The 26,997-nt window shown below is 41.9% G+C and overlaps 1 protein-coding gene across 9 annotated transcripts in view; it reads left to right on the top strand.

Moving 5' to 3' along the window:
- The window catches only part of NAV2 (neuron navigator 2), a 405,213-nt gene that overhangs the window by 231,874 nt on the left and 146,342 nt on the right, over positions 1-26,997 (top strand). For all 9 annotated transcript variants that reach the window (XM_035326761.1, XM_035326759.1, XM_035326760.1 and 6 more), the window contains 3 exons: positions 3,155-3,272; positions 9,656-9,708; positions 25,678-25,750. In XM_035326761.1, the coding sequence (XP_035182652.1) occupies positions 3,155-3,272; positions 9,656-9,708; positions 25,678-25,750 (244 nt within the window). The remainder of the gene's footprint in view (positions 1-3,154; positions 3,273-9,655; positions 9,709-25,677; positions 25,751-26,997) is intronic.

Below are 26,997 nucleotides of genomic sequence, written 5' to 3'. Positions count from 1 at the left end.
CCACACCTCTGACATTGTAGTCTGTTTACTGAAAGTACTGAGGAACACGCCAAATTCACGTGCGGAGATAGGCGTATATGAATGGAAAGTTTCTCAGCAGTGTTTTCCCAGTTCTTTTATTATTGTTTTCCCAATTATTTGCCTGTTTTTGAACATTTGAAAACATTATGTGCTGTGAAACATTTTTCGTTTGTCTAGAAATAGCAGCCATTGTACGTGTTGTGTTGTTTTTTTTTTTTTTTTACTTGTTTGTATGGAAAAGGAAAAGAAACATTAGGAATCGTATTTGTGTAATACATTACAAAGACTTGCAACAAACAGTTTTTGAAAACATCCTGGAAAGTTTCCATAATTAGCTTAATATATGCCATAAAAATGAGCAGTGACCATAAAGAGCTACTACAATAAGCCTTGGTCATTCTGTGTTGGTAAGAATGCTTCAGAGCTTGTAAATATATAGCCCTGACAGCTTAAATTAAATAATAAAAAAATAGTGAATGCTGCGCACATTGCAAAATAATGTGGTATAATAAAGCTTTCAGGGCTCCTGCAGATTTATTAAGATGATGATTTTCCTGAAAAAGGCTTTGCTAATCAACTGGTTGAACGAAATCATGTTCTATTACCTTAGACGGCCCAGAAACAAGTATTTTCCCTGTGCCAGTGTTTGTTGGTGTGTTTAACGTAATATTTTATAACTGTAATATTTTTATAAGCTTTGCTCGCAGTTCTACTAGCAAGCACAGCAACTGCCTTCAGCATACACCGGAGCAGAGAAGAACTTGCCAACAGCAGGAGTTGGGCTGTGCTACAGGAGCCTGGCTCAGAGGGCTGCGTTAGCTTGGATTTCACTTTACCTCCTTCACCACGAGGGCTCGTTTCAGAGCCAGGCTCTTTTCTGAACTCAGGGGTATTTGTGGGGTGTGAACATAAGGCCTAGCATCCCTGGACGCAGCGGGGACGGGCCCGCTCGGAGGCGGCTGTGACATGGCCGTTCTGCGGTGCCAGCCCGCCGGCTCCTCAAGCCGCGCCGCTGCTGTGGTGTCGGGAGCTGCCCGGAGGGCTCTGCGCTGCTTTCCACCCCACTGCCACCTTATCTCTAGCATTGTTCTGCTTGCATGGTGGTGTGCACCACAGACATGCTCCAGGCTTCAGCTGGCACGCCAAATCGTGGTGTATCGGCGTGAAGGCCTTGGTGGAGCTGTGACGGTGATGGCTGCCCTGCGGAGGGCCGTGCTGCTGTCAGCTGCTGGCCGGCTCCTGGGCAGCACTGGTGCCCGTGTGGGTGGGTGGCATGGCCCCCTCCCTGCGTGTAGCAAGGTGGTAGCCCCAGACCTGATTCCTCACGTCTTCTGGGAGTGAGCAAGCTGCTCTGGGAAGCAGGAAAGTAGGCAAAGGTGATCCTAGTTCTTCAGAGTCGTTAGACCTTTTACAATTATCTTCCTGTTATAGAAAATGTTTCCTTGTAAAAGAAGCGAGGGAACACAATGTCTGGTTTGGGTGAAGTTCTGTTTTTTTTCTTTTTGTCTTTTTTTTTTTTTTTTTTTTTTCTCAGCTAGGGAAATCATTCATGTGTACTCAGCATTTATTCCATTGAGATGTTTTTCACTGAGGTGTCTTCTAGCTCTTTTTTTTCTTTGAGGTGTTTCAGTGTGGCTTTCTTCCCAAGGCTCTGATGCTGATGGCATAGGGCAGGCACATCCTGCTGATCCAAAGGTGGAAGTAGAGGATAAACAGAGAAAAAGAAGGATGCACATTTCAGATTTTGAAAGACTTTGCTGTTTCACATTTGATACACTAAAATGTACATTCAATAACTAAAATAACTAGTCAAAACATCCGCTCTTCAGTTTGTCATATTAACATGGAATCAGCCCAAGTGCAAGAGGAGCATGAAGTTACAGCCCGTGTAGGGCAGTGCTAAAAAAGCCTGTGGGTGCTGTGTTCATGATGCAATTTCTGGTCCCAAAAGTGTTCTAATTACTGTCCTAAAGACACTTGCCTCTAGGCACCCACCTGTGTGAGGCCTTTGTCAGTAGCAGAATGCTTGAAGGTTTAAAACAAAACAACAACAAAAAACAACTAATGAACCATCCAACCCCAGCCCAGTTCCTGGTGGTTTTGTAGGGCCTGTGGCGGGCTGGCAGCGGCCGGTGCTCTGAAAGGAACACGGACGGTGCCTCTGCTTTCTGATGACTGAACTGGGGCTCCTGCATTTCTAATACACTAGGTACTCATAAGAATAGGGGGCAGCCTTAATATGTCCTTGTATTTAAAGGTAAGATCTTGATACTTAGCGGGTTTTCTTCATTTCTTTGGAATAACAGTAGTTCATACAGAAAAATCTTTCCCTAAATTCTGTGCTATACCAAGAAACGGTATTTAGTTCTTAACCAGAAATTCCTAGTTGAGTATTTTCCCTACTCCTTTTTGATAACCTGGCAGGAAAAGATTTTATAAGCTCTCTGGTGATCGTGGCTAAGCCACGCTAGCATGCGGTGAGCTGCGCTTGATGCAGATTAAAGAGAGATTTTGACTTGACTGCTTTGTTTGCTTACTTTTCAGATAATACATCTTAAAGTAAACCCCAACAGTTAGAAGTTGGCATGACAGATTAAAATCAATTTAATAGGCCTGTTTAACCCATGAGATGGAATTCACTGAAGTTTGTAGATGTAAAGACTTTTAAAGGCTCGTCAGGTAATACAGCAATGGAGTTTCCTCAGAATGGAAATGCTGCATGGTTAACGTGTACCAGAAGTGGTTCCTGGAAAAGAATCTTTAAAATCTGTCAAAAACAGCTATGAAGAATGAATGTCGAAGCTGCTGATGGGAAGCTAACATTACCGCTGTGGAACATTTAGTTCACTGTCTCTGATGATCCATTCGGGCTGTAGCATGTTGAGAAGTTTACTATAGTCTTACGTGAGCTTTGATGTCAGATTTCTGAATAGGAAAAGCCCTGCTATAGTAAGCTGAATACTTGATCTGCACAATGCCTTGAATTTTAATGGTGTTGACTTGTTTCAAACGGCAAAAAGCAGTTCTTTCAAAGCAGCCTCTCGGATACTGAGACAAACAAAGAGCTGTGATTTTTAAGGTTGATGTTATGACTAACAAATTCTTTTTGTTTGTTTATTTTCCCTCCTAACAGATTTATACGGATTGGGCTAATCACTATCTAGCAAAATCTGGCCACAAGAGATTGATTAAAGATCTACAGCAAGATGTGACCGATGGAGTCTTATTAGCTGAAATAATACAAGTTGTAGGTGAGTGACTTTCTCTGTTTGTACCACCTATCTTTTTGTACCAACCTGTTCAGAAATTGACTCTTATCTTCTACATAAACACAGTGCACGGTTGGGGGGGGAGGGGGGGGGAGGAGGGAAGGCCTTAAATTGCATTTCATTATGTGGTAATTTTCTTTCAAAGACTTTGCTAATTAATTTGATAAAGCCTTGTCATAAAGGACAGTGGAAATATATTCGACATTGCTGATAAGATCTCCTGACAGAAATGCCACTCTGTACAGCTGAATTGTAAAAAAGCAACCAATAAGGTATTTATTTATTTTGCTAGAATGCTGTTAGTCTTCACTATCCCTGTTACTGATACTTTTTTGGGATTGGCCTGAACGTCGTTCACGGTGATACTTGCCTGCTATGTTGCAACTTCTACTGCTAGTTGGATTTGGAAAATTCATGCATGCAGCTAGGAAAGGAGAAGAGGTATGATTTTCATGGGGAAGAACAATGAAGTATTTCATCGCGAATTTTCTGATGAGGAAGATGATTTATCATCAGGGCAAATCTCAGATGCAGGCTAAATTCTGCCAAGCCTTGAGTTCCCTCGGTTTGCAATAATAGTAGTGGATAATGAAGGTTTTAAACAATTTTCTGCATTGGCCCCGTGTAAAGCTGCATAGTCTCCTTCTTCCCTTGGGCCCGGATCCTTCATTAGTTCCTTCAGAGGCTCATCCATCTGGTATCTGGGATGCCACAAAACACATGCATGGGCCAATGGAGATTGATGGAATCAGAAAGCCTGCTAATGGGAATTAGGACGACTATTGTTAGAAGCAAACTGACAGATTTGAGATGCAAATGAAGAAGACAGCAGTGAAGTAACAAGACATCAGTGCATGCATATTTATGTGTGTTTGAGATGCTGTAAACGAGCTAGTTCCCTGATTTAAGGTACAAATATGTAAACGCTGTTCCCTGATGAAATCGTGAGGCATCGTTCCAATGGCTCCGCTAGAGCTATACTGGAATACATCAAAAAAGATTTCATCTCTGTATGTTATAGAGCAACATCAGATCTTAGTATTCTACAGACCTGTCAAGCAGCGGTTACGTCTCCGTTGCCTTCATAAATATCTAGCTACCTTGTGTGAACACTGTTGTTGAAAAATTTTGCATGAGAACACGCATGTAACAATGCCACCATCAAAATGTGAGCCTGGTCGTACCAAATACTTTTCAGTATTGACTTGTGAAAACTTATTCAAATCAGGTTTATGCCCTCTAAAATAAACAGTAAAATTGTTGCTTACTTTATTTTGCTTTGATTCACCTTTACATTTTTTAGCTATTCTGAGACGTTGCATTTTGGCTCATATTAAACATCAAGTCTGCACGATGTAGGTTCAAAAAAAATGTAAAAAAAAAAAAAAAAGTACATGGTGAAGGATTTCATTTTTAAAGAATGTTTTGCATGTGAAAGAAAGTTCCTATTTAAACATACTCAGTTGACTCCTCCAAATTAGCAGTGAAGAGAAAGTCGTTTGTTTCTGATGTGTATGGCCTTAGGCACACTGCATCTCATTGTCACAGAGATGGTGATAATTTTCACACATAGAAGTAGCTTTAACTGTAGCCTGCAAGATAAAAGCTGCCCTTTTTTTTTTTTTTTCCCTAACAATCAATACTACATCTTAAGAAAGCTTTGCTAGGCGGTGTAGGAGACATTTTTCATTTTTTTTGCTATGCTTTCTTATGGGTAAAAGTAGCCATGAAGATGCTGCTCCTTTTAGTCACGAGTGGAGTGCCTGGAGATTATCTAACTTGTCAAAATTGGTTCAGGTATTAATTATGCATCTTTTCTTGTGTTCACCATCTGAGATTTATGTTGCAGATGTTGAATCTTGACATTGCAGTTCTCAAACTGAAAAGAGTAAGCATGTGGATTTTCTTATTTTTTAATGAAGACTCAATAGAGTTGATGACTGCAGACACAATGATTGCAATCCCTGTGCTTACCTTTGCTATGGTGAAATAGCTGTATATTTACAAAAAGAAATGTTATTAATAATAATACTTCGGTAGTTCTTTTACCTTAGAATACAGTCAAGGATTAAATCAAAAAAGATGTGAAACCAAACATCACAGCATTTGATTTACGAGGATATAATCTTCAGACTTAATTGCTGGTGATAATATGCAAGCATTATATGCTGACAGTTTATTCTATTTGCAAGTCAATTGAAATGTATTCACAGCATTCTGGTTTACTTTGGTTCAAAAATTATGAGTCTATAACAGAGTATGTAAGTAATCTATGCCTTTGTAATAACATACAAACCTAGTAGCTATATATAAATTCATGAATGCAGATACACTGGGTCTGTGCATGGTCTGAAACTGGTGATATATAACATAGTTGGGTCCCTGTGAGATCTTTCAATTTTCAAGAATTCAAATTGATGCCAAAGTTAAACTCTAACCCAGTCCACTAGTATATTTCCCATTACTACAGCTAAGTATCTCACTTCAAATGCGTACTGTGACTTACCTCAGAATAGCTTTTGTGTGCAGATGTGAAAATTGCACTATTATGTTTGCAGGGGAAGCTTATAGGTTTATATTTCAAACCAGAATCTTGGGATCAATTTAGCAGTGACTGCTAGTGGTAACTTTCATCATATTTTGGGTGGCACATTATACAAAAGTTTGTTTTACAAACGTTAGAGTCACCATTCAGTTAAAAGCTGCGGGCCAAAATTAGCAGATGTGGGATGTATATTGCACAGCATTCATTCAGGAAAAAGTAATCTAATGTCTAAGCGTACACCTGGAATAGTGAATGATGCAGAGAGCTTCTAAGGTTGTAACAGAAAGCTTAATTCATTATTATGAAGTGTGTGGCTTTTTTTTTTTTTTTTTTTTTTGTATGGGTGGTTAAATCCAATTTAGTTCTATAGAGTGCTTAATGAAACAATTCTGATTGCTTACCGTAATTTTTCATTTATTTGGAGTGTCATTTGCTGCAGATTTTTTTTTCCAAGAGGAATGTATATCCGTAGCTACGTAAATAGGTAACTGGGCAATTGATTTAAATACTTCGTTGGTACTTTTAATGCCAGAGGTTCCTTTTCACTTCTGTTTTCATATGCTTTCGGCTTGTGGCTTCATAGCATGCCTTCTATCAAAACGCATAAACCCAATTATCTTCCACGCTTTGATTCCGACCCCGTTAGTGAAAGCCCAGTGCCACTCATTACTGCCTTTATTATAGACTACAGCTGGTTTCTTCTGGCTGGCTTAGCACAGCCCTCAATCTGTGTATAAGTGGGAAAAATCTGAAAATACTTAAAACCAGCTGAACCCAAATTCACTGTATCCACACAACCAAATTGCTCTGGCTTCATGAAAGCCACGTGCCACAGAAAAGCGGGTAGCGTGAATATGCCCCCAGGGCGATACCGGTGCTGGACAAGGAGTACTCCTTGCATACTTTTTGCATGTGCTTCCATATGCTTCCCCAGTCATGGCATAAATATTACTATGGTCCTGATAGCCATCTTACATGGCTCACAGTCATATCCTTGCCGAGCCAAAGCCGATACAGAGCACATGGTCTGTGTAGGATGACCGCTTCTGGTTATTTTCGTTGTTGAAGCAAACCTGGGGCTTGTTGTAGACCAACTTGTGTAGGACCTGCACTGGTGCCAAACCTGTAGTGAAGAATGCTCATTTTGAACTCCTTCTAACCAAACAGCCAATAGAGAACGTCTGCTGGGAAGAAATGCCCACTGGAGGGAGAGAGAACGGGTTTAAAAGGAGAAGGGCTGGTGGGGATGGGTGTAAGTTTTGTGGACTTACAGTCAGTTTGGAAGAAATCTCCAGCATTTCACATACCAGTGGTTATGAATTTGCATCTTGCTCAGGGTTAAGATACAATTTAAAGCCTTTATGATTGCTTGTGACTTCCAGTTCATGCTAACTGATGTAGTATTTCTACATGGCCCTGAGAAACAGAAGCTGTAAGAGTTGCCCATTTATCTCAGCCAGAAGGCTGTGCTTTTGCAGCTGTGAAACTTGACGCTTTTCCAAGATCCTGCAGCATTCAGTGACTTATGCTATGAACTGTGCCATCACGCTGCCCATGAGCACAACACACCGTGTTATTTAGGGAAACTCATTCACTGATATCTCTTGCTTTCCAACCTTCTCTGCAAGAAAAACAAATTATGTAATACTTGCTGCCGGAACTATTCCCTGGAGCCAGGTAAAAGGGTCAGAGATGGGCTCCAGCTTACAAACAAGGAATTGGAGCATCAAAATGATTTCCTGTTGAATTAGGCAGACTCCTGCAAAATGCCAATTATGTCCCTGGGCTACTTTGATGCTTTTACCCAGCCTAGTACGAATCTCTGACTTCTTGCCCTGCTTCGTGTAAATAGAGGCTTGAGTAAGAGTTGAGCCCTGCTGCCAGTTTGCCTCATTGCCAGTCTTGCTGGTCGCTCTCTATTACACCAGCTTTTCATAGCACTTATACCAGGGAAAAGACAATAATTGCTACAACTTAGTGAAAGGAGAAACCAAGAGCCGTAGGTGAGGTGGGAGTGGATAAGGAGGAGAAATTGTAGGACATGAGCCTGCACGGGGGAACGTGACTGGCTAGGGGGAGGCAGAAATGGCACCCAACGGAGGAGGTAAATTGGAGCAGAAATTCCAGTTCTGGTTACTATTCTGATTCCAACCGACTATATGTGGTCACCTATATATTACATCATCTATTGTAGATAAGGACAAAAATGTAAAAGGAAATGATAGCTAATTCAGAATGAATGAAGAATTATCAACTGGTGTCCAAAAACCTGCAGGTTCACACGTGAGAATTTTGGAAAGAAATTCTCAATATTTAGGTAATTTCAGATAGGTGAGTCTGGGTAGTTGGCACACAAGCTTAAAAAAGAGGCTGATAATTAACTATGGTTTGCTAACATCGGTTTAAAGTAAATTACATAACGTTTTGGAAGTTATAGAGAACTGGGAAAAAAGCTACTGTTCTTAAAGGAAGATAAATAAATTTACCTGGGTTATTAGGGATATCTCTCTGCCCAAACAAGAGAGAAGCTCATTCAGAACTTCATTAGTCTCCTCTCAAGTATTAATTACAAACAGTGAAAAATTATATGAATAAGATCTTATCAAACTTATCTGCTATCAGTTTTTGGAATTTATTATTATTATAAATGCGGTTGATAAAGATATTGCCTAGTTCCAAACCAAGAGATAATAAATATTAAAAGATGGAAGCACAAGACCTGTAAACAGAATACAAAGAAAACATTTGTGTGTCCATAAACCTAAATCTGAGATCCCAGTTCTTGAAACAGATGCATGCTCTTTGTGTGTAGAGGCCGATAAACTATTCTGGGGAACAATACGACGACTTTATCTGCAACCTTTTTCAGATTAGCATCAATTCCTAATGCATTACTGTGACATAAAGATGTACTGTGACACCTTGGTATACAAAAAGTAAGAGTAAAGAAGTTTTGTTAGCTCCTTGCTTGACATTTTTACGACTGCTGTTGGAATACTGTGCCCTATCTGATAGTCCGAGCTGAAGAAACATAAAATTAGATGGAGTTCTGACTGAGGTCCTGACAATAAACATTAGGTAGAAAAACGTATCTTGTAACGTACAGGACGATGGGAGACAACTCCATTCAATTCATCAAATGGGAAAGGAAAGCTTACCTTTAACAGAGAAAAAACTGTGGGAAACAAGGCTTTGATTTTAACTGGTTCTTCAGTCTAGCACACAAGCCATTTCAGGGCCCAATACTGAAAGGTGAAACTGAGCAAACAGACTGAAGGCAAACATTTAGGCAGCACAGCAGCTTATTTCTCTTGAGACTTTAAAGATTAAAACGATGTTTTCTGCAGTTGTGTTCCAGGTGAGCCATGGTTAGCACGCTTGAAAAGTAGTCTTGTGACTTCAGCTTTTTTACAAAATAAATAAATTAGTCTCGATCGTAATTATTCTCTCTAAACTTCAACTCTACAAAGCACATCAATTGACAAGCAAGCATCTACACATATGTAGCATGCACTTTTCCACCCAGCAGTGATTCAGTTTCCAGAGATTAAATCTTTTTTGTAGTTTAAAGGAGCTACCCGTCAGTGTACAAGATGTTGCCAGACCAGTTGTTTTCCGGCTCCAGCTGTCTCTGGAGGCATGACCCACTAGAAAACTCCAGCTGCTTTTTTAGATGGGTCTCAGTATTTCGCACATTCACATTGATTGGACAACTACAACCTTAAACCCCTTTACTTAGCAAGCAGCAAATGCTCTGCAATTGATTGGTATGATGTCCTAGGTATAGTTTGTGCTTTATTTTATTTTCTATTTTTTTCAGCAAATGAAAAGATTGAAGATATCAATGGATGCCCCAAAAATAGATCGCAAATGGTAAGTAGTAAAGTGGTCTGTTGTTTGCATGTATGTGGCTTAGTATTGAGTAAGCTTGTGCCGCTTCAGTGCCTGGGACTTTTAATAACAATTTTAAGCTAGTTTCTCATAGTAGTTGAAGTTCATGTATAATCTGAAGAACATAAATACTACAAGTCTTTGCCCCATTGGGCTGTACAGGCTTTAAAATAGGCCTAATCATTTATCGTATACTTATAGTGGATATTGTTATTGGTATTTTACTGGGGGTTGAAATCAGATGATCTTTAAGGTCCCTTTCATTCCAAACCATTCTATGATTCTAATTTATATTTCTGAAATACCACATTTTATATTTCTGAAATACCACATTTTATATTTCTGAATACCACATTTTATATTTCTGAAATACCACATAAAGAGGAATGTATAAAACTAAAATGTCGGTCCTTGATATATGTAGACAATAGTATTGTAAATGTAGAGTTTTATTTAAATTTGGAGTAAGAGTTTCTATATTCTTTGAAAAGGAAAAAACAGATTAGCAGAACACACTAAATGGGAAAAAAAAAGCCAAATTGCAAACTACAAGGTCTTTCTTATGCAAGTTGTTTTTGACTGATAAGTTTTAATTTGAAGAAGATCTAGGTTTGTGTCTTGCTAGTACATAATATTTGAAAGGGGAAAAAAAGAAGCTAGTACAATAAACATAAAAGCATATAGTACCTTGAGAGTATGTCTGCCTTGAGTATCAGTGAAACTAAAATTATAGACATAACTTGACTAAGAAAGTAGGTAGTAAGAAACTGATTTTTATAATGCCTCTTAGGGAGGAGGGTTTCAAATCTGTCATTTGAAAGAAGGTTATTGTGTATCTTGAGGAAAAAATCTCATTGCACAATAAATATTCTAAAATCTCCCATTTGCATTGTAAATGCTTGCTTTGGGACACTAGAGTGTTTTTTCAGTGTATGCAGCTATGTTAATGGTTTTCATTTTTATGGCTCTCTTCCCAACTGTCCCCACCTCCCAGACCGTAACTTGAGTACAGCTCCTCACGTAGCTGAACAAGTAAGATTAAAGATTTGACAAGAGTTTGCTATCTGAAGTCAGGAGCAACGCTGCATTCCGCTCTTCTGTTTGGGCTTTTTGTTTTTTCTTGGAAGTTATCAATCTTGCTCAAACCCATGGAGCAAGCACTCCTTAAAAAGAAAGCCATCTAAAAGATTTATCGCTGCTGCTTTTTACTGCTTTGAAGAGACTGGTTGCTATTCTTGCTGTAGCCACAGCAGCTGTCTAGAGCATAAATAATTGAGGAAATTTTGACAATTACTCTAATGTTCCGCAAATGCATCGTAAGAACTGAATTTCATTGAGGACTGGAGTCTAAAACAGATTCCATAATGTTGTAGCCAAGTCGCTTAAAGTCACTGTTCTCTATAAAGGAACGACATTGTTCTGTTTTATAGACTGATGCACGCTGTAGGTTGCTTTTAGAAGGCAGATCTGGATATAAAAGCATGCAAAGGGTGTGTGCTGCGTCAGGAGTTATGAAGAGCGTTGGCAAGAAGTGTTTGCTCTGTACTTCCTCCTCCGAGGCTCTAATTTTGTTCCGGTCCCTGCTTTAGGAGGGTGGGGTGAGTAGGGCTGGCCGGTCTGTGTCACCCTGCTCATGAGACTGAGCCCATTAGTCACAGCCAAGCATCCCCAGCCCTTTTCTTCACATAAAAGCAAGGATTATGCATACAGCTCGGTTTTGCAGGAGCGTGCGTGTTTGCCGAGCTGTTTAGCATCTCACAATGAAGGGTATTGAGGCAAGAATAGAAGTTTCTTCATGGAGGTTGTGCTCACACAGTTGCTGGTGGCGTTTAAGGAGACGACCCTTTTCCAGGTTTCCTGCATTCTGGGGAAAAATACATATGTTATACTGTTTATTAGATATGGCAGTCTTCATCCTTAGAGTTTCAGGGCACTTTTCCTCTTAATATAGCTCATGTGCCTGAACAGCCAGCTTTCAGAGTGTGGGCCCTGGTGTTTGTGTCTGGTACTTCTGTACAGAGGTGATGTCTAGTACTTTTTCAATGAATCATTTTCAAACTCATCTACATTGTAGTGTCTGTAAGCTGGGCATCACAGCTGACTAGGTGAAATAAATAAAGCCACCATAAATGATGTTATGCTGATCAATAGGAATACGGCACATCTTAATGGGAAGCCTCCTGCCACCATCTTTCCCTCTTGGGCAGCGACCTGCTTTGTAGGCTCACCGTGCCATGGGCAGAGAGATACGAGCACTGAATTACGAAGAGCTGGCTCAGGTCCAGCCAGATGTGTCAGCTCGGAAAGCTGCAGCAGATCTGTGCCTGCCCCAGCCCTTACGAGTGTGTGAACACAAGGGGATTTGCTTCCGTGTGGTGCGGTCCTAAGCCAGCAAAGCCCGCCAAACCTTAGAGAGCTGAACCCAAAGCCAGCAGGTCTCTCTGCTTCGCTGTTCCCATTGCTACACAACGTTGGAAAGCATCATATAGATTTGCCCAGATTGCACATTAGATAGAGCTTGGGTCTGTAAGGCTCGAAGCCAGTGCTACTAAGCCTTGTCAAATGAAGTTCAGTACTGCAGAACCATTTGGGACCATCAGGACCTATCAGCCTCGCCCCAGTGCCAGAAATGACATGACAAAGCCCTCCCTGACCCCATGAAAAGCCCCTTAGGTGAGAACCTCTCCCCTGTTCTCCTGTTCTCTGGCTTTCTCTGCTCTTGGGAGCGTCTCTGTCTTCTTTTGCTCCAGATAACAGTTGGCTGTTTCCAATATATAATCTCTTATAGCCAGTTCTATATCTTTTCCTCTGCAAAAGATTTTTTTTTTTCTTTCAAACCTCTATATTTTTGTACTGTAGATGCTTCTCTAAACAAAAGCCTGTAATTGTGGTGATGAGTTCCAGCTGGCAGGCAGAAAGCCTTGTGGTTAATGGAGGATGTAGTAGCATGGAGCGTAGGCTCTGGGGCCAAGAAAATTTGAAGATGATCAGCAGAGTTGTGTTTAGGATTTTGGAATGAAGTACAAGAAAATATTGGCATAGTTCTTGAGAACTGAGCGAAGGAGGGTAAAACAAGGGTGGTTTCCTCTCCTACCCACTTCCGAAAAAAGTCTGAGGTCAATAAGCATGAATGGGGCTATGTCTTTGTTAACGTTTGGTTACAGAAAAGCAGGGATGTTTCCCTTTCTAACAGTCAGTTTGCCGCTTGTTTTGGGATGATGTTTGAGCTCTACATTTGACATCCTGCAGCATTTGGGCAATATAGGAGCTGCTGCATGCTACCTTCCCTTGTAGGTAGTGCAGATTATTCCTATTCATGTGAGTACCTCAGTGAGTGCTAGTAGGAAGGGGTTCGTATCACTCCGATTTGTAAAAATGATGATTACTTTATCAATTCAATATATTTGGGGTACTTCTATATACTCTTCTTTATACTTTGTTTTTAATATACTTTCTATACTATATCTTTTATCCTTTATCATAATTATTTTATCAGCAAACAAGTAGAGTACTTCAGGGCTTTCTTCTATGCAGATACTAAGTCTGGCTGTAATGGGAGCCTGTAGAAATCCTGCTCTGTAAGGGCTCTGTCCTCCCCGGGAGGACATGCACTTTGTAAAACGGGTGCAGCTTTTGAAGGAAGTTTCACTCTGGTTCTTCTAGCCCAGCGTGATAACTGAGCATATTCTTACCCTGAGTATTAATGTGTACTTCTTGCTTAGCACTGCAGGGAGAGGGAGAGGGAGAGAGGTAGTTGTGTTACCTGCTACGTGCAAGTGATAAATCATAACAGATGAGGTAACAGGAAAGATGAAACGATACAAGAAACGTGAAAGATCTGAGATCTGCGGAGAGCAAGGTAAAACCAAAAGATCGGTATCAGCTAAAATAGAACAGACTGGGGAGAGAGCTGAGTAAAGAAAGCTAATTCTTAGAACGTGGACTGGAAGACATAGTAGAGAGGAGATGCTTGCAGGTGAAGAGGTATGTTGGCAGGCAGAGGCGACAACGGATGCACAGCCAAAGGTGGGACTGGAGGAAGAGACGAAAGAAACAGCAGCAATTTTTCTTACAGGAGAGGTACAGTTGTTTTGTTGTTGTTGTTGTTGTTTTTTTCCATCCTGAATATAAAACTAAGAAATATTGAATGCAGCAGTAGAAAGAGATAAGAGATTACTTGTATTATTTAAGAAAAAAAAAATGAGAAAAAGTTGATGAGAAAATGGAAGCTTTTTAATAGGAGAAGTGATAGGGTGTTCCCCGTCCTACTGATAGCAAAGCTGTCATGCTGAAGGGAGAAGAATGGGGGAATCTGTACGTGGACGGAGGAGACTCTCATTGTTTCATGCAAAGCCTGGGGAAGTTGTGGGACACCCAAGGCAAGAATTTGGAGAAACAGGCATGAATATAGGGTGAGCCAACACCGCAGTTCCCTCCTATAAACAGGGTAGGAAATAACTGTGGTTTTCATGTCGGTTTGTGGTTGGGTTTTATTATTTTTAAGGATGATCACTTTGTGTATGTATGTAAGTATCTGTGTTATCAAGTAACAGAGAGGAGGGTTTTTTTGTGTGTGTCTTGACCAGAAGTTTTTTTCCAGAACCATTCCTTTCTGATGCAGACATTAAGTTGTACTAGTAAAATGCTCAGTCTTTCGGCTGCTGTCTTGCAAACGTGAAGAGCCCTGTACTGCAATGCAGGCCAGAGGCTACAATTCCTCCCAAGGACTTGAAGAAAGTCAAGATGAAGGCCCTTATTTTCAGTACGTTCTCGTAAGCAAGGAAATGTTACTCCAATGATGGCAATTGGGCAGCTATTTTAGTTTTTGACTTATTACTTGTATTGTGCAAATGAGCTGTTCTGCAGTGTGTTTTGGACATCCCGAGCCAAACAGCAGCCTGTCTGAGAATTCATCAGCCTGGCAGGGCCCCTGTTTATAAGCGTGCAGTGCAGGAAGCTTTCATTTCATTGCTAAAGTTAATTTGTTCACTTGCCTCCTCCATGCGATCTCTGCCAGCTTCACTTTCTTTTAATAAAGAAAACACAAAAATTCTTCCCCCTTTTCATGACATGTTGAAATCTTTGTGATAGCATGTCTCTGGCGTATGCTGTACACGTTTGTGTTCTTAATGGGTGCTTTAATGAATGGAAGTAATAAGTGAATGGTGGTGTAATGTGGCCCATATGTAACGGGTACACCTGAACGCACCTGAATGAGCTGGTTGGCAGGAGTCATGTGAGCTGAAACCTCTGCCTTGCTTGAGCAGCTCCCTGTGTGTGTAACATCTACCAGGTGGGTGAGCTGATGCTTCTTGTTCAAATAGCTAAAAACAACTGCTGCAAAAAACGCAGCTAAAATATTGTTAGTTGTCTGTATTTTTCTTGTGGAAATTATTATCGTCAGTTTTAGAAACTGCCCTTTCAGCATTTTAAGTTCCCCTTCAGCTGCACCAGGGTTTCAGCTCATCCCCAGCAGGGGCAGAATGCAGCAGGCATCTGCACAGCTCGTCCCTGAACGCAAGGACTGCTGTGACATGTTTTTGCCCCGTATTCCTCCCAGTCGCATTTATCCCTGATCTGACGAGTTTATCTGAAGAGCTGCTATGTTCCCTTGTGTGAGAAGGGGAATTAAAAACCAGGGGTGGGTTCCAGCGGTTTCACCAGGTACCCGCCTGGCACGTTACTCTTGGATCTTCTAGACCTGGCATCGTCTCCAGCCTGCTCCTCTGAACAAAAGCAAGTTGATAGCACCGGTGTTGTCCAAACATTGCTGCAGCCAGCCACAGTAACTGTGCGAGGGTGCTGCTCGAAAGGCCTGCGGCTCACTGGGGTGGAAGCCTGGCTGCCTGGCCCCTCGGTCCCCACAGCTTGCTGCCCAGGAATGCGCTGCTAAATCGGGGCAGCAGCTCCTCGGGAAAGATCAGAAGCATCACAAGGGTTTTTTTTTCCCCCTCTGCGAATTCCTACTGTAGGACTTTTTGGAAACACATCCCAGCAGTTAAATATAGCTGTGGATTTTCAAGTAATGCTTCTCCAAGGTTGATCTGAGAAATGTAATAAAGGGAAATTTTTGTGTCTGCTGTTTGCCCAGCTTTACTTGGGGAGGTTGTGCCTTATGGTCAGCGTGTGTTTACAAGTTTGATCTGTTGAATTTTATTAGTGACAAATGGGTATCTTTTGGCCCTGACCTGCAGCGTGTTTCCTTGTGGCTGAATGTTAGTTTGAAGGGAAGACATCAGCTGGAGCCGCGCCAGCCTGCCCAGCGGCAGACACCAGCTTCGCTCCTAGAGCTGCTTGTGGAGACATGTGGCCAAAAGTGCAAGTTAGGAGTATGGAGCACTGCATTTACCTTAAGCTTCCTCTGTTGCTCTTGACCATGTGTGAAGCTAAAATACAGTTTTTCTTCTATAGAGGAGGCATTTGCTCCCTGCTGGGAACCTCGAGTGGTGCTCCTTCCTTCCCCTCCTCCATAAAAAAATAACAGAGTTAGGCTTTTGCATGTCGTCACGTAGAAAAGAATGATTTACTACAGAGGTGATCTGACAGGTTGCTTGTATTTAGATGTCCTTTCTCACTTACTCATGAGTGTTGACCTTAGGTACCTTTCATTTAACTGTCCGTATTTTTTCCAGACGCCTGGCCTGTTGCTCTTAGCTGTTATGCTTACCATTTGTGTATGGTTATCGGTGAGGCAGGCAAGGTAGGATAATAGATTTCTGTGGTGCAGAGCTTGCAGTCCAAATAAAACCGCAAGCAGACCCCTTGTTCCCACCCTCCTCCTTTTAACCCTACATAGGAAATAACACAAGAAATCTGGACTGAATCGGGAAAGGGGCTTTATTCATCTCCCTGTCATACGGCGTGATGAAGGGAAGGAGTTCCCAAACTCCTCTGCATGTGGAGACAGGAGATAAGGCATGACGTGTACTGTTCTGCCCATTTGGTGGATGTATATGGTACCTTTGGAGATGCTGCTTCTCACGGTCTGTCATTCCCATAAGGGACTGCCTTCGTGGTCCCTTGTGGTCTGTCAGTATTGGCGAGCGTCTTTCACTTGCATATTTACACACAAGACTAGAAAAATGACTTAATGTGGCTGCTATTTAAATTATTACATAAAATATATGCTTTCTGCAATACTCTGCAAGCACAGTTTCTTGCTGTATTTTGCTTAAATGGGGAAAAATGGGAAATTCTGGGTGGCGGGGTTTTGCCTTCCTGTGCCTGTGTGTTGGGGCACTCGCAGTGTATGATGCTGCAGTCCTTGAGAGGCCAAACCAGGTGCAGCAAGTTGTTTTTACCTTCACTGGGATAATGCTGGCATTGAATTTGGTGCCGTGAGCAAAAACGGTGCTCAGACAGACTAAAAGGTAAAGCTGTTTCTCTGGTAGTTTCTTCTGGTGCTTAGGTTTTAGTTCCTTTGCGTAGCACTGAGCACTTCACTTGAATACTGGAAATGGATCACAGCCTATACAGCTTTCATACAGCCCAGGGAAATCAACTTGGTCTCCGTGCCTTGTTAGGAATTTTTGATTGCCAGCCTTTGCTCATCTGCTGTAACTGTGTGAGAATGGCTATGTAAATTAATTGATTTAAGGTAATACATATCCAGAACACTTTATCCTTCGGCTTTTTGAAGTAGCATTATTTTGGTGTTTGACCTGCCTGAGGACAAGCCCAACAGTAAAGTTTAGCTAGGTGATTGTGCTGGAGAGCTTCTGTAGGAGATAGAGCCCAGGATCCAGGTGCAAGGAAGGAGGGAGGAAGCACGAGTGTGGTGGTGTCCCAGACCAGAATAAGTCAGGAGCAGGTGAAGCTGACCTTCAGGCACGAGGACGTCCATCAGCCACGGCGGAGAGCACACACTCTGCCTGGGAACAGGCTGTGGCAGCAGCTCTCTTCCCAGGGCTCTTTTTTTAGGAAAGAACAACTGTCCATGGAGCTGCAACAGCTCCTTGAAATGACACAGTTATGAGATGATCATTATGTTATGTTTTTTTTTTTTTAAAACTGTATTTGAAAAATGAAACCAGGACATATGCTGGTGTCCTGCGATCCCCCTTGTAGTAATTGAGAATCTGTAACGTGGGTTACTTAAAATTAATTTTGGCTGGTGGGTTGCTTTATTATTATAAATAATCATTTAATTAGTAGGATAGTCCAAATGAAACTTATTATTATTTTTCCTGAGGCAAAAGCTCTGTATTTTTTTGCTATGTGAGTTTCGTTAAGTTCTGGGTTATTGCTGCAAATTCAAGCTAATAGTCTTCAACCCTTGGGTTGCTATTTCTCAAAATACAACACAGTGTACAAAGGCCAATGCTTACAGTAAGGAGTCGTTTTAGCATCAGTCATTCCTTTAAGCATTTATGCTCTTAAAAAACAGTGTTTTGTATAGCATTCAGGGACATTGTGGGAAGAACTGAATACATTAGATTGACTGGAGACATCGATCGTGTTTTACAATTAATCCCAACTGCACAGCACTAGAAACACAGCTTCCACTCTGAAGCCCCAGATAAAAGAAGGTCTCCTGGGAGCAGCCACGGAAAGTGGATAGGAAATGTTGGTGGGGCTTTCTGCAGCCCTCACTGTGTGCTCACTGAGCACCCCTGTGGCTTTTTCTACCCGGTCCTGTCTGCAGTTCGAGGTGAGATTTAGTGCCCTTAACAGGCAGTCAGTGTGGTAAGTGCTAAATCCAGCTGAGTGTCTGTTGAGACCAGCAAGGAGTTTTGTTGGTAGTTGCCCTGAGGCAGGATAGTCTGTTGATAATTTTTGCAAAGCTGAACGCGTCATCTTCGTTTAACAAATCCTAGCTGAGGACATCTCAACATTTCAAACTGCACACAATTGTCACCTGCAACTTTTAAAATACCTTTAAGGCTTGATCCTGAAAAACTGATCAAAAAATAGTATTTCCAGGAATATTTTTTTAAGAATTGACTTTTTTTTTTTTTTTCCCCTTTAAGAAAATTTCTCTTTTGAAAGGAAAAACTGAAAATAAAGTGAAAAGTTGAACGTCTGAACAGACTAGGGAAATTTGTGCAAACACTGCATCCCCTTCTCCCTCCTTCAATAGTGCCTTGCTGTTTAGAGACGCATTGTGCAGAAAACTGGGGAGCTGGGGCATTTCTGCAAGCCCTTCCTCAAGCTCCCTGGTGTTGAGGCTGTTCCCTTGCCAGTACAACTGGTGGCACCATCTCCTTGCACGGGGACCCGGCTGTTGACAGGGCTGTCAAAAGCCTTGCTTTCCATGCATCTACACACATGAGCAGCAGAAAGACCAAATGAGCTTGGCAAGATTTCTGAGTCGCATGGGATTTCCTAAAACCATTCCAATAAAAATGCCCTTTGAGATGAGAAATGTGGACATCATCAACTGGAGCTTTCCCTGCGGTGCTTACTGTACGCATCTCTGTTTGCAGTAGGTGTGTTGTGAGTGCAGCTGTGGATGTGCTTTTGGAAAAGGAAAACTCACTATGGACAGTGATTTTCATACCCCGTGTGTACTGTAAAAACCAGGTGGGTGTCTTGTGTAGCGTGTCTCCAGGTTCTGTGCATTTCATGGTGCTCACACGAGGCATCCTGATAAGCCCCCCGACAGTCACAGCAGAAGAGGTCGTAGAGGTCTTGAATCGTACAGCCTATCATAACGTGGGGAAATACTATTCCTCCCATTATTTTTCAGAGGAAGAGCTGAGATGCAGGAAAGTAAAGGTTTTACCCAAGACCACAGGGAACTGAATGCGAGAGATGAGCCTGAGGCTAGTTGTCCAGCCTTCATTTAGTGCCCAAACTGGCCTTTTCTCTAAAAACTGAAACTAACGCAGGTTTACACATAAAAGTGATAACAGCGTACCCATGAAAATAAATTTTAATTTCTGGGGATATAGATGCTATAACTGGGTTTCAGAATATGGATTAGCTTTATTTGCCCTTACATGGTGCACCTGTTATTTCAGCTCAGAGATACCCACCATGTTCTGTCAATGTCCTGCGACAATGTTTGCGAGAGCTTTTTATCCAAATAGTTAGGGTAGCACACGAGCAATGTATTTCTCTAAAGGAGCTCTATTTTGACTAGAATAAACACCCATGGAAATGCATTTCAAGCTAAGCAATAGTAGTTAGTGTTTGTATTTTTCTTAGGAAAATGGAATTTGCAATTTTTCCTTGGTATTTCTTATATATACATGTGTTTCGGAAATATTGTGAAAGGAGTACCAGACATTATCTGAGAGTGGAAAAAGAACAAAGGTCCGTGACTTTAAGGACTGGCAAAGTAATGGCTTAAGATTTTACAGATCTTCATAAATTTCAAGCTATAACAATGTTAAGTGCAGAGGCTTGATCTGAAAATGCAGACGGAGTACATTTTGCATTCAGAAGCAGCTTGCTGAAAACAGCTCATGTTTGGCTCTGTCGTTGTTTTCTACATTGTATGAGAAGCCTGCTGTAGTGTTGCATAAGAGCTCATGAAGCTAAAAAATTTGACATGAAATCAATCTTCATTTTCTTCCTTTGAAAACTAATACACTGGACAGAACGTGGAGCCTGAAGTCGAATGGAAAGTCCTGGTCTGAATATAAGTAGTGGTTTTTCTGGATAAACTCAGACTCCACATCTATCAGTGTAAAAGCTGGGAGCAGAGGTCTTGCATCACAATATGAGAAACTTCCCGTGGCTTCCAAGGCAAGGAACCTACAAGAAGGTGAACTCCGGTTGTTTGAGAAAAACATCTGTATCTGTCAAAAGGGCAGCACTGTTTGTAATTTACCCTGCTCTGTTTGACGTGGCAGACTTGAACATAGAGCTTTAGGTGTAGACGGTTTCCATGTTCAAGTCTTTGTGTGACATAATCAGTGTTCAACATATATCAGTGCCTACGCTGGGTCTCCATTTACAAGCTACAGAATGATGATATTTGTGGATGGGTTTTTCGTTTGTTTCTGCTACATTCTCTTCTTTTTATACAGGCTGGGGCATGTTTCCTAGGCCATTTTCTTTCTAGCACTGACAAGAATAGAAGTAGAAATTGGCATTATATGACAAGTGCAAAAACATCTGTGGGTGTTGTGGCCAGCGTTGCCAGAAGTACACAATTACTGTAAGGTACATTGTAAAATAGAGGGAAAGCTGACTCATGTGCCCAGGAAAGTAATAGTGCAGTGAGAATTAAATACATGGAGTTGTTAAATTTGGGTGTATTGAAGTGTTGTCGATGCTAGGAAAGAATGAGGAGCGTGCAGGTCTGGTCGGAATGAAAACAGCCAGGTACAGGGATGTAGCTGTTATAATGTCCTTAGAAATCAGTAAAGAAAGATGTGTGACCGTGAGCGTTTAATGCTTTTTTTTCCAGCCAGAGGCTGGTGGCCAGACTGGTGTAACAAAGCAACTGCTGCTTCCGCCGGCTGCTGTGGTGCTGGAAAGTTACGTCCACGCACGACTTCTTCGCCGAGCTGCCTTCTGCTCCCAGCTTTCCGGGTAGCAAATGCCAGCCAGGGATTCACGTTACGAGGGAGTTTTCAGGCAGCTGACGAAGCATTCATTTCGCTTCTGCATGTATGAGAGTGGCAGTTGTGACACCTCGACTTCTGTTCAGGCATGAGAGATTAATTCTGGGAGGTTTTATTTTTTGATATAATCTCCTAATTAAACGACAGCTGTCTTCTTACGTATCGTAGCAAAATGACAAATGTGGATAACGAGTGCTTGTAAAGCAGCAGCTCGTGCTGGCAGTAGAAAAGATGATCACTGGGGAACTCAACTGTAACTCTTTTATTTGGTTGAACTGCCCTTTTTCTTTCAATTATCTTGTGTAGCAAGCAGAACAAATAACGTGTTTTAATAGTTAGCTTAAACAGCTTGAGGGGAGCTGGGGACATCTAAAGCTGTTTGCGAGGTGTCACTCCACGGGCCCTCCTCCAGCAGTGTCCGGTCCCGGGCTGTGGGCAGTGTGAGCTTCCCAGCGTGAGCATCCTCTGGCGATGGCCAGCTCGGAGGAGGGACAGCCCCTGGAGGTGGGCAGCGGAGTTCAGGGATGTCTCAGAATAAGTAACTGTTGTGTCGGGTGCAGAACTGGTAGTGCGCTTTGGCAGAGGGCTCTGTCACGAACAGCTCGTACGCTGCGGTTTGAAACAGCAAATTCAGGAGATGCTTTGGGCAAGGAAGCGTAAGAAGGCAAGGCTCAATTTTGAACTCTCGCGGCGGTGTCTGAGTAAGGTAATGGCTGTGGATGTCTGGTCTTGGTTTTCCTTTTCCTTCTACATAGCTTTCCCATGTTTTGGGTAGGCGGGAAATGAGGGACATCCAGCTCCCATATTTCCTGCTTTGCTTCTGCTGCTTGCTGGCAAAGCAAGTGAGAAGGCAGAACAGTCAGCCGGAAATTGTAGCTCACAGTATTAAAGAAAATACACGCTCCGCTTTGGCAAATCCACAGTCTTTTCACATCAGCTTGAAGGGTTTAAAGCCTGCAGCATGCAGGCTTGCCCGAGGAAGGGCCCTTACAGTCTCAGCAAGGACTTGCTGCTGAATAATGTAATTTCAAGGGGGCCACTGTACTTTGTGTCAGAAGTCACAACACAGGGTAGATGGATCTCTACTAAGCTGAAATCTAACCAGAAACTTCACTTCTGTCAGAGGTATGTTCTCCAAAGCGGTCCAGTTTCACACTGTGAAATACTTAGCAAGATTTCTGTAGCTTTCTTACCTTCAGTTTTTACAATAAGAAAAATGGGTAATTGCTTCCCTCACGCATCCCAACAGCACTGGTTCCATTCTTTCAGCTCTAGGATGCAGAAGGCTGCTCCCTGTTAAAGCATTTGGCACTTTGGCCTCTTAGGAGACTCCACAGAGCCAAGTGGAGTGTGAGTCCTCCGCTGGAACTGGATGGCAGTCGCAAATCATTTGTGCGTGGTGCAGGACACCAGCCAGTCATTGTGTGGGAAGTACTTGGAACTCCCAGCAGCACTAAATTTTAATAATTTCAGCTATAGGCTTGCTTTCTGCATTTCATTTTCTTCTTGAATTTCCCCACATTGCTTTGTTTTCCTTATTGAGCTCTCTTTTTTTCCTTCAAAATCAATTAATTACATTCCTATCATTCTGCCATATAATGCTGTTGGTACCACAGATGATATTGCATAAATGTTAACGGAATCAGAGCTGCGTTTTTATCTTTCAGTTCTGTTGTTTTAGAGAATTCCTTAGACATGCAATGCTATATATCCTCATAGGATCCTTATCTTAGCAGTTTATTCTCTTGTGTAAGAGGTCTGCTTTTGCAAGCCTATTATTACCACTTTATTTCATCATGCTGGTTTCGAAGTACTGAAATAGGATATTTTCCTGTTTCCATAAGATTTTTTCTTAGGAGTTCCTGACTGTAACGCATTCTGATTTTTTGATAGCCCACTTCCTGTAATCTTTTTTTCTGCGTTTTCTGCTGTTCTATTTTTTCCCCTCGTTCTTGCCCCATAGCAGTGGAGCACCACAAAGCCTCAGTCTCTCTCAGCGCTCAGCCAGGCATCGCAGTCGGTGCAGCAGGGTACCCTGCCTACCCCCGACCATGTGAAGGCAGCATGGCCCGGCTCTTCTCCCGTGTTACAGACACGCACCCCAAGCCATCGTGCTCTGTGGGGGAGTCAGCCGTCAGCCTGGGAGCGGGTGCCGTATCACTTCATTAGGTGACTAAAAGCCCTTGGTGAAAACCGGGGCTTTGTCCCAGGAAAGAGGTTTGCAATGATTTTACAGGGTGCTCCTTGAATCTGAGCCAGGTCTGCTCTGAGCATGAGGTCAGGAAGTCGGCAAGGACTACTGTAGAGCACCAGAAATAGGGTCATGGATGGGCAACTAGCTAGCTGCCCAGAAGTCAGTCTTGATCCTGTGGTCACTTGGACCTAACAGAGAATTGGAGCAACGATGAAGGACCTGGTAGGAGAAGCAAAGCAGTTTAGGGCTCTACGGACTGCAAGAGCTCCTTGGAGTTGCTACAGCTGCAGATCTGGAGTTGCGATAGCACTTACCTTTACTCATTAACCAAAATAACCCTCCCGACTAGGAGAGGAGAAGCCTACCCAGAGTTGTGGAAGGCTGGACTTGTTCTTGGATTGGTAAAGACCAAAGTCTTGATAAGTACGGGTGGTGGAAATGGGTAGAAGGATGGATGCTTTTGCGTGGTGTTTATTCTAGAAAAGGTGAACTTTGGCTTTCCAGTCCCAGGTCACCTCAATAAAAGACCTGTGTTGAAAACCTGAAAGGGTCATTGAACACGGAGGAAGGAAACTAAAACAGATTGACTGCCGCAGCGTATTGAACTGGGGATAAATGAACCTTTGGACCCAACATCCTGCTATAAGCTTTCAGACCTAAGCACTGCAGGCAATTTAGTGAATCTATTTCCAAAGTATATCCAAAACTTTTACCAACCTCATCCTATCACAGTGTTTTAACTGTTGAAATCCCAGTTACATAATGCTAATAACTTTTTTTTTCCCTGATAGCAGAGAATGTTTTTAGTGTTATATTGATAGATAAGAAATGAAACTGCCTTGACAGAAACCCATACTGGGGGTTTTCTGACAGGTTCCTTTGTGGGATTTTTTTGTTGTTGTTTTGTTTTAAATATATATAACTTTGAGAAGGACAGGAAATGCAGGTCAGGTGCTAGGAGCACAGCCTCTCAAGTGCCATAAGCCCTCATTTTTATATTTGTTCAAGGGCAGGCAAGAGCTGATCTAGAAGGTAGGTCTTTTTTTTGGCTGTATCCAAACTTATGCAAGAAGGGTAGTTACGTGATAGCAAGTGTGGTGGCTGCAGTCTGTTTTCTTATCTGTGAAGTAGAAGAAGTGTTAGAGATGTTATGGGACCCAATTAATGTTTGCAAGATGTTCAAACATGCAGACACTACTTGATCACTAACGAATTGCCCTGGCACAAGCAAAAATTGCTTAGTGGTATTATCTGAAAGTCTTCTGTGTAACCATACATGTAATCCTAAAATATTGTGGAGTTTGGTTTTGTTTTCTTTTTGTTGTTGTTTTGTTGTTTCTGTTTGAATTCTATTTGGAGGTTCTAGAGATGTCTTACATTTGGCTTGTGCATAGAACTGCTTTTGCAGGAATCTCAATATGACAGCAGACCTTTGGTGGGAGCTCGGTGGGAACGCAGGCATGAAGCTACAGCTAGATCTCTACTGTAACACTGAGTTATGAGGGGGAAATGCCAAACTCTCCCAGCCTTTCTGGAGTTCACCTGGTTGAGTAGGATTCAAATCTAGTCTGTATGTGGCGCTTGTAGTCACTGGTGTTCAGAACTGTCGTGTATATCCTGTCAGGTCAAAATCCATTTTATCCCATGCTATTTAGTACAGTTAGTTGTACCATCTCTCTGAAGAGCAGGGTTTACCCCACAGTGAGAGACCGGGGTTGTCTGTCATTTCTGACATGCGGAGAATGCCGTGAGTAAACATATTTTGGATTCCAGCTGGGGTTTCCAGTTACACTTTTTATATTTGACTGCTTTTGTGGCTGGAAACTTCTGCCAGCTGTCAACTTAAGAGCAAGTGGCAATCTGCCTTCTCAAGCAAATGTGGCCTCCATGTTTATTTTCAGTTTCACGTTTGTTATACTCATTGTAGGTTAAAAATCCTGGCATAACATCTTTGACCCTTCAGTAAGATATGTAGTCATCATCTTTCATGGTACGAGTATTAAATAGCTTGCTTCACACAAGTACAAATAACAGAGAGTCCAGACCCATGTAGTAACCAATTTGGGACCGTAGTAACTTAGGAGGCTTCATTTTGTTATGGTTTCCGCGTAATGAGCAGAGGGACTTTTTATGTGATACAAAGACTGAGTGCAATAAAGTGTGGCGGGAGATGAAAGTAAACAATTATTACAATGCATATTCTTTTGTGTCTCCTTTTTTTTTGTTGTTGTTCTTGAATAGATTGAAAACATAGATGCATGCCTGAGTTTCTTGGCTGCTAAGGGAATTAACATACAGGGGCTGTCAGCAGAAGGTGAGTCAATTGGTTGTTTAAGATTTCATTTTAAACGAGGAATTGCTGCTTGTGATTGTAACCCGCACGCGCCGTGTTATGGAAAATTAATGTAATATGAATAATATAAGCTGTTGATGGTCCTTATTCCTTTTTTCCCCTTCTCAGCATGAAAGGTAGGTAAAATATATATCTAATCTCCACATGGCTGACTTGTAAAAATAATTATTATAATTCTGTAACATCTTGGTTTATGTCTGTTAAAAAAGAGATTTTTCATGTAAGTCATCTAATTGATACACAGGTTGGAGTGTAGATTTTATGGATATTTAATACCTGTTGCGGGCTGCTTGTCTGTTGAGAGAAAAGGTATTGAGTTCCTCATTCTTCAGTTATTTTGTTGTCTGAAAAATGATTCTGCTTTTTTAGAGTTAGACTTCTGGAAGTGTGATTCCAAGTGTAAAAAAAAAAAGGGGGGGGGGGGGGGGGAAGATACTGACCTTAAGTTATTCACTTAGCTTATAAAGAGCACCAGAATTTCCTAAAAGCTGAACATGCACTCAGTGTAGGATACTCCTCTTCACCAGTGCATGATATATGTCGGGACGTATGGTGCCTGGTGCTCAGAAGCTTTTCAACTGCTGTCTTATTAAAAGATCAAACAGATTGCCCTAATCCTCATCACCAGCTTTCACCTCCGCTTTCGTTTAATTATGCTGGAAAAGCATTTGGGTTCAGAAGCTGTTAAGATCAACTTTGAATGTTTTATTATATGACACCTCCTTCAGCATTTCACAGAACAAATAATGGGATGTGTGGCATCAGGTGAGACCTGAAGTTAGATCTGGTGAGTAAGTCTCTTTGCAAGCTTAGTTTTGAGGGGATGACATTGTCAAACAATGAGTGTACTTTTACTTGTGTGTGAACAATTTAATTGCCTGTATGCGTAAAGCCATGTTTTCTTCCTCCGAGGGAATTCTGTCGCTCAAACAAAGGAGGCAGGAAAGGATGTGTAGGTGTGGTGGGCTGACCCCAGCCCACAGCCAGCAGCTGCTCGCTCACTCCCCCACGCTCCCAGCAGGACCAGGCAGAGAATAGGAAGGGCTAAAGTGAAAAAACGTGTGGGTCAAGATAAAGATAATGAAATAAGTGAAGGAAAGAGGAAGAAAAAAACAAAAGTGATGCAAAGGCAGTCACTCACTGAGACCTCTCACCAGGAGACAGATGGCCTGCCACCTTCTGAGCAATGGCCATGTCCCCAGTACCTG

This window comes from Oxyura jamaicensis, chromosome 5 (genome assembly GCF_011077185.1).
Source record: "Oxyura jamaicensis isolate SHBP4307 breed ruddy duck chromosome 5, BPBGC_Ojam_1.0, whole genome shotgun sequence".
Lineage (NCBI taxonomy): Eukaryota > Metazoa > Chordata > Aves > Anseriformes > Anatidae > Oxyura > Oxyura jamaicensis.
Note: the sequence above shows the minus strand (reverse complement) of the source record. Positions and strands in the feature narration are given on the sequence as shown.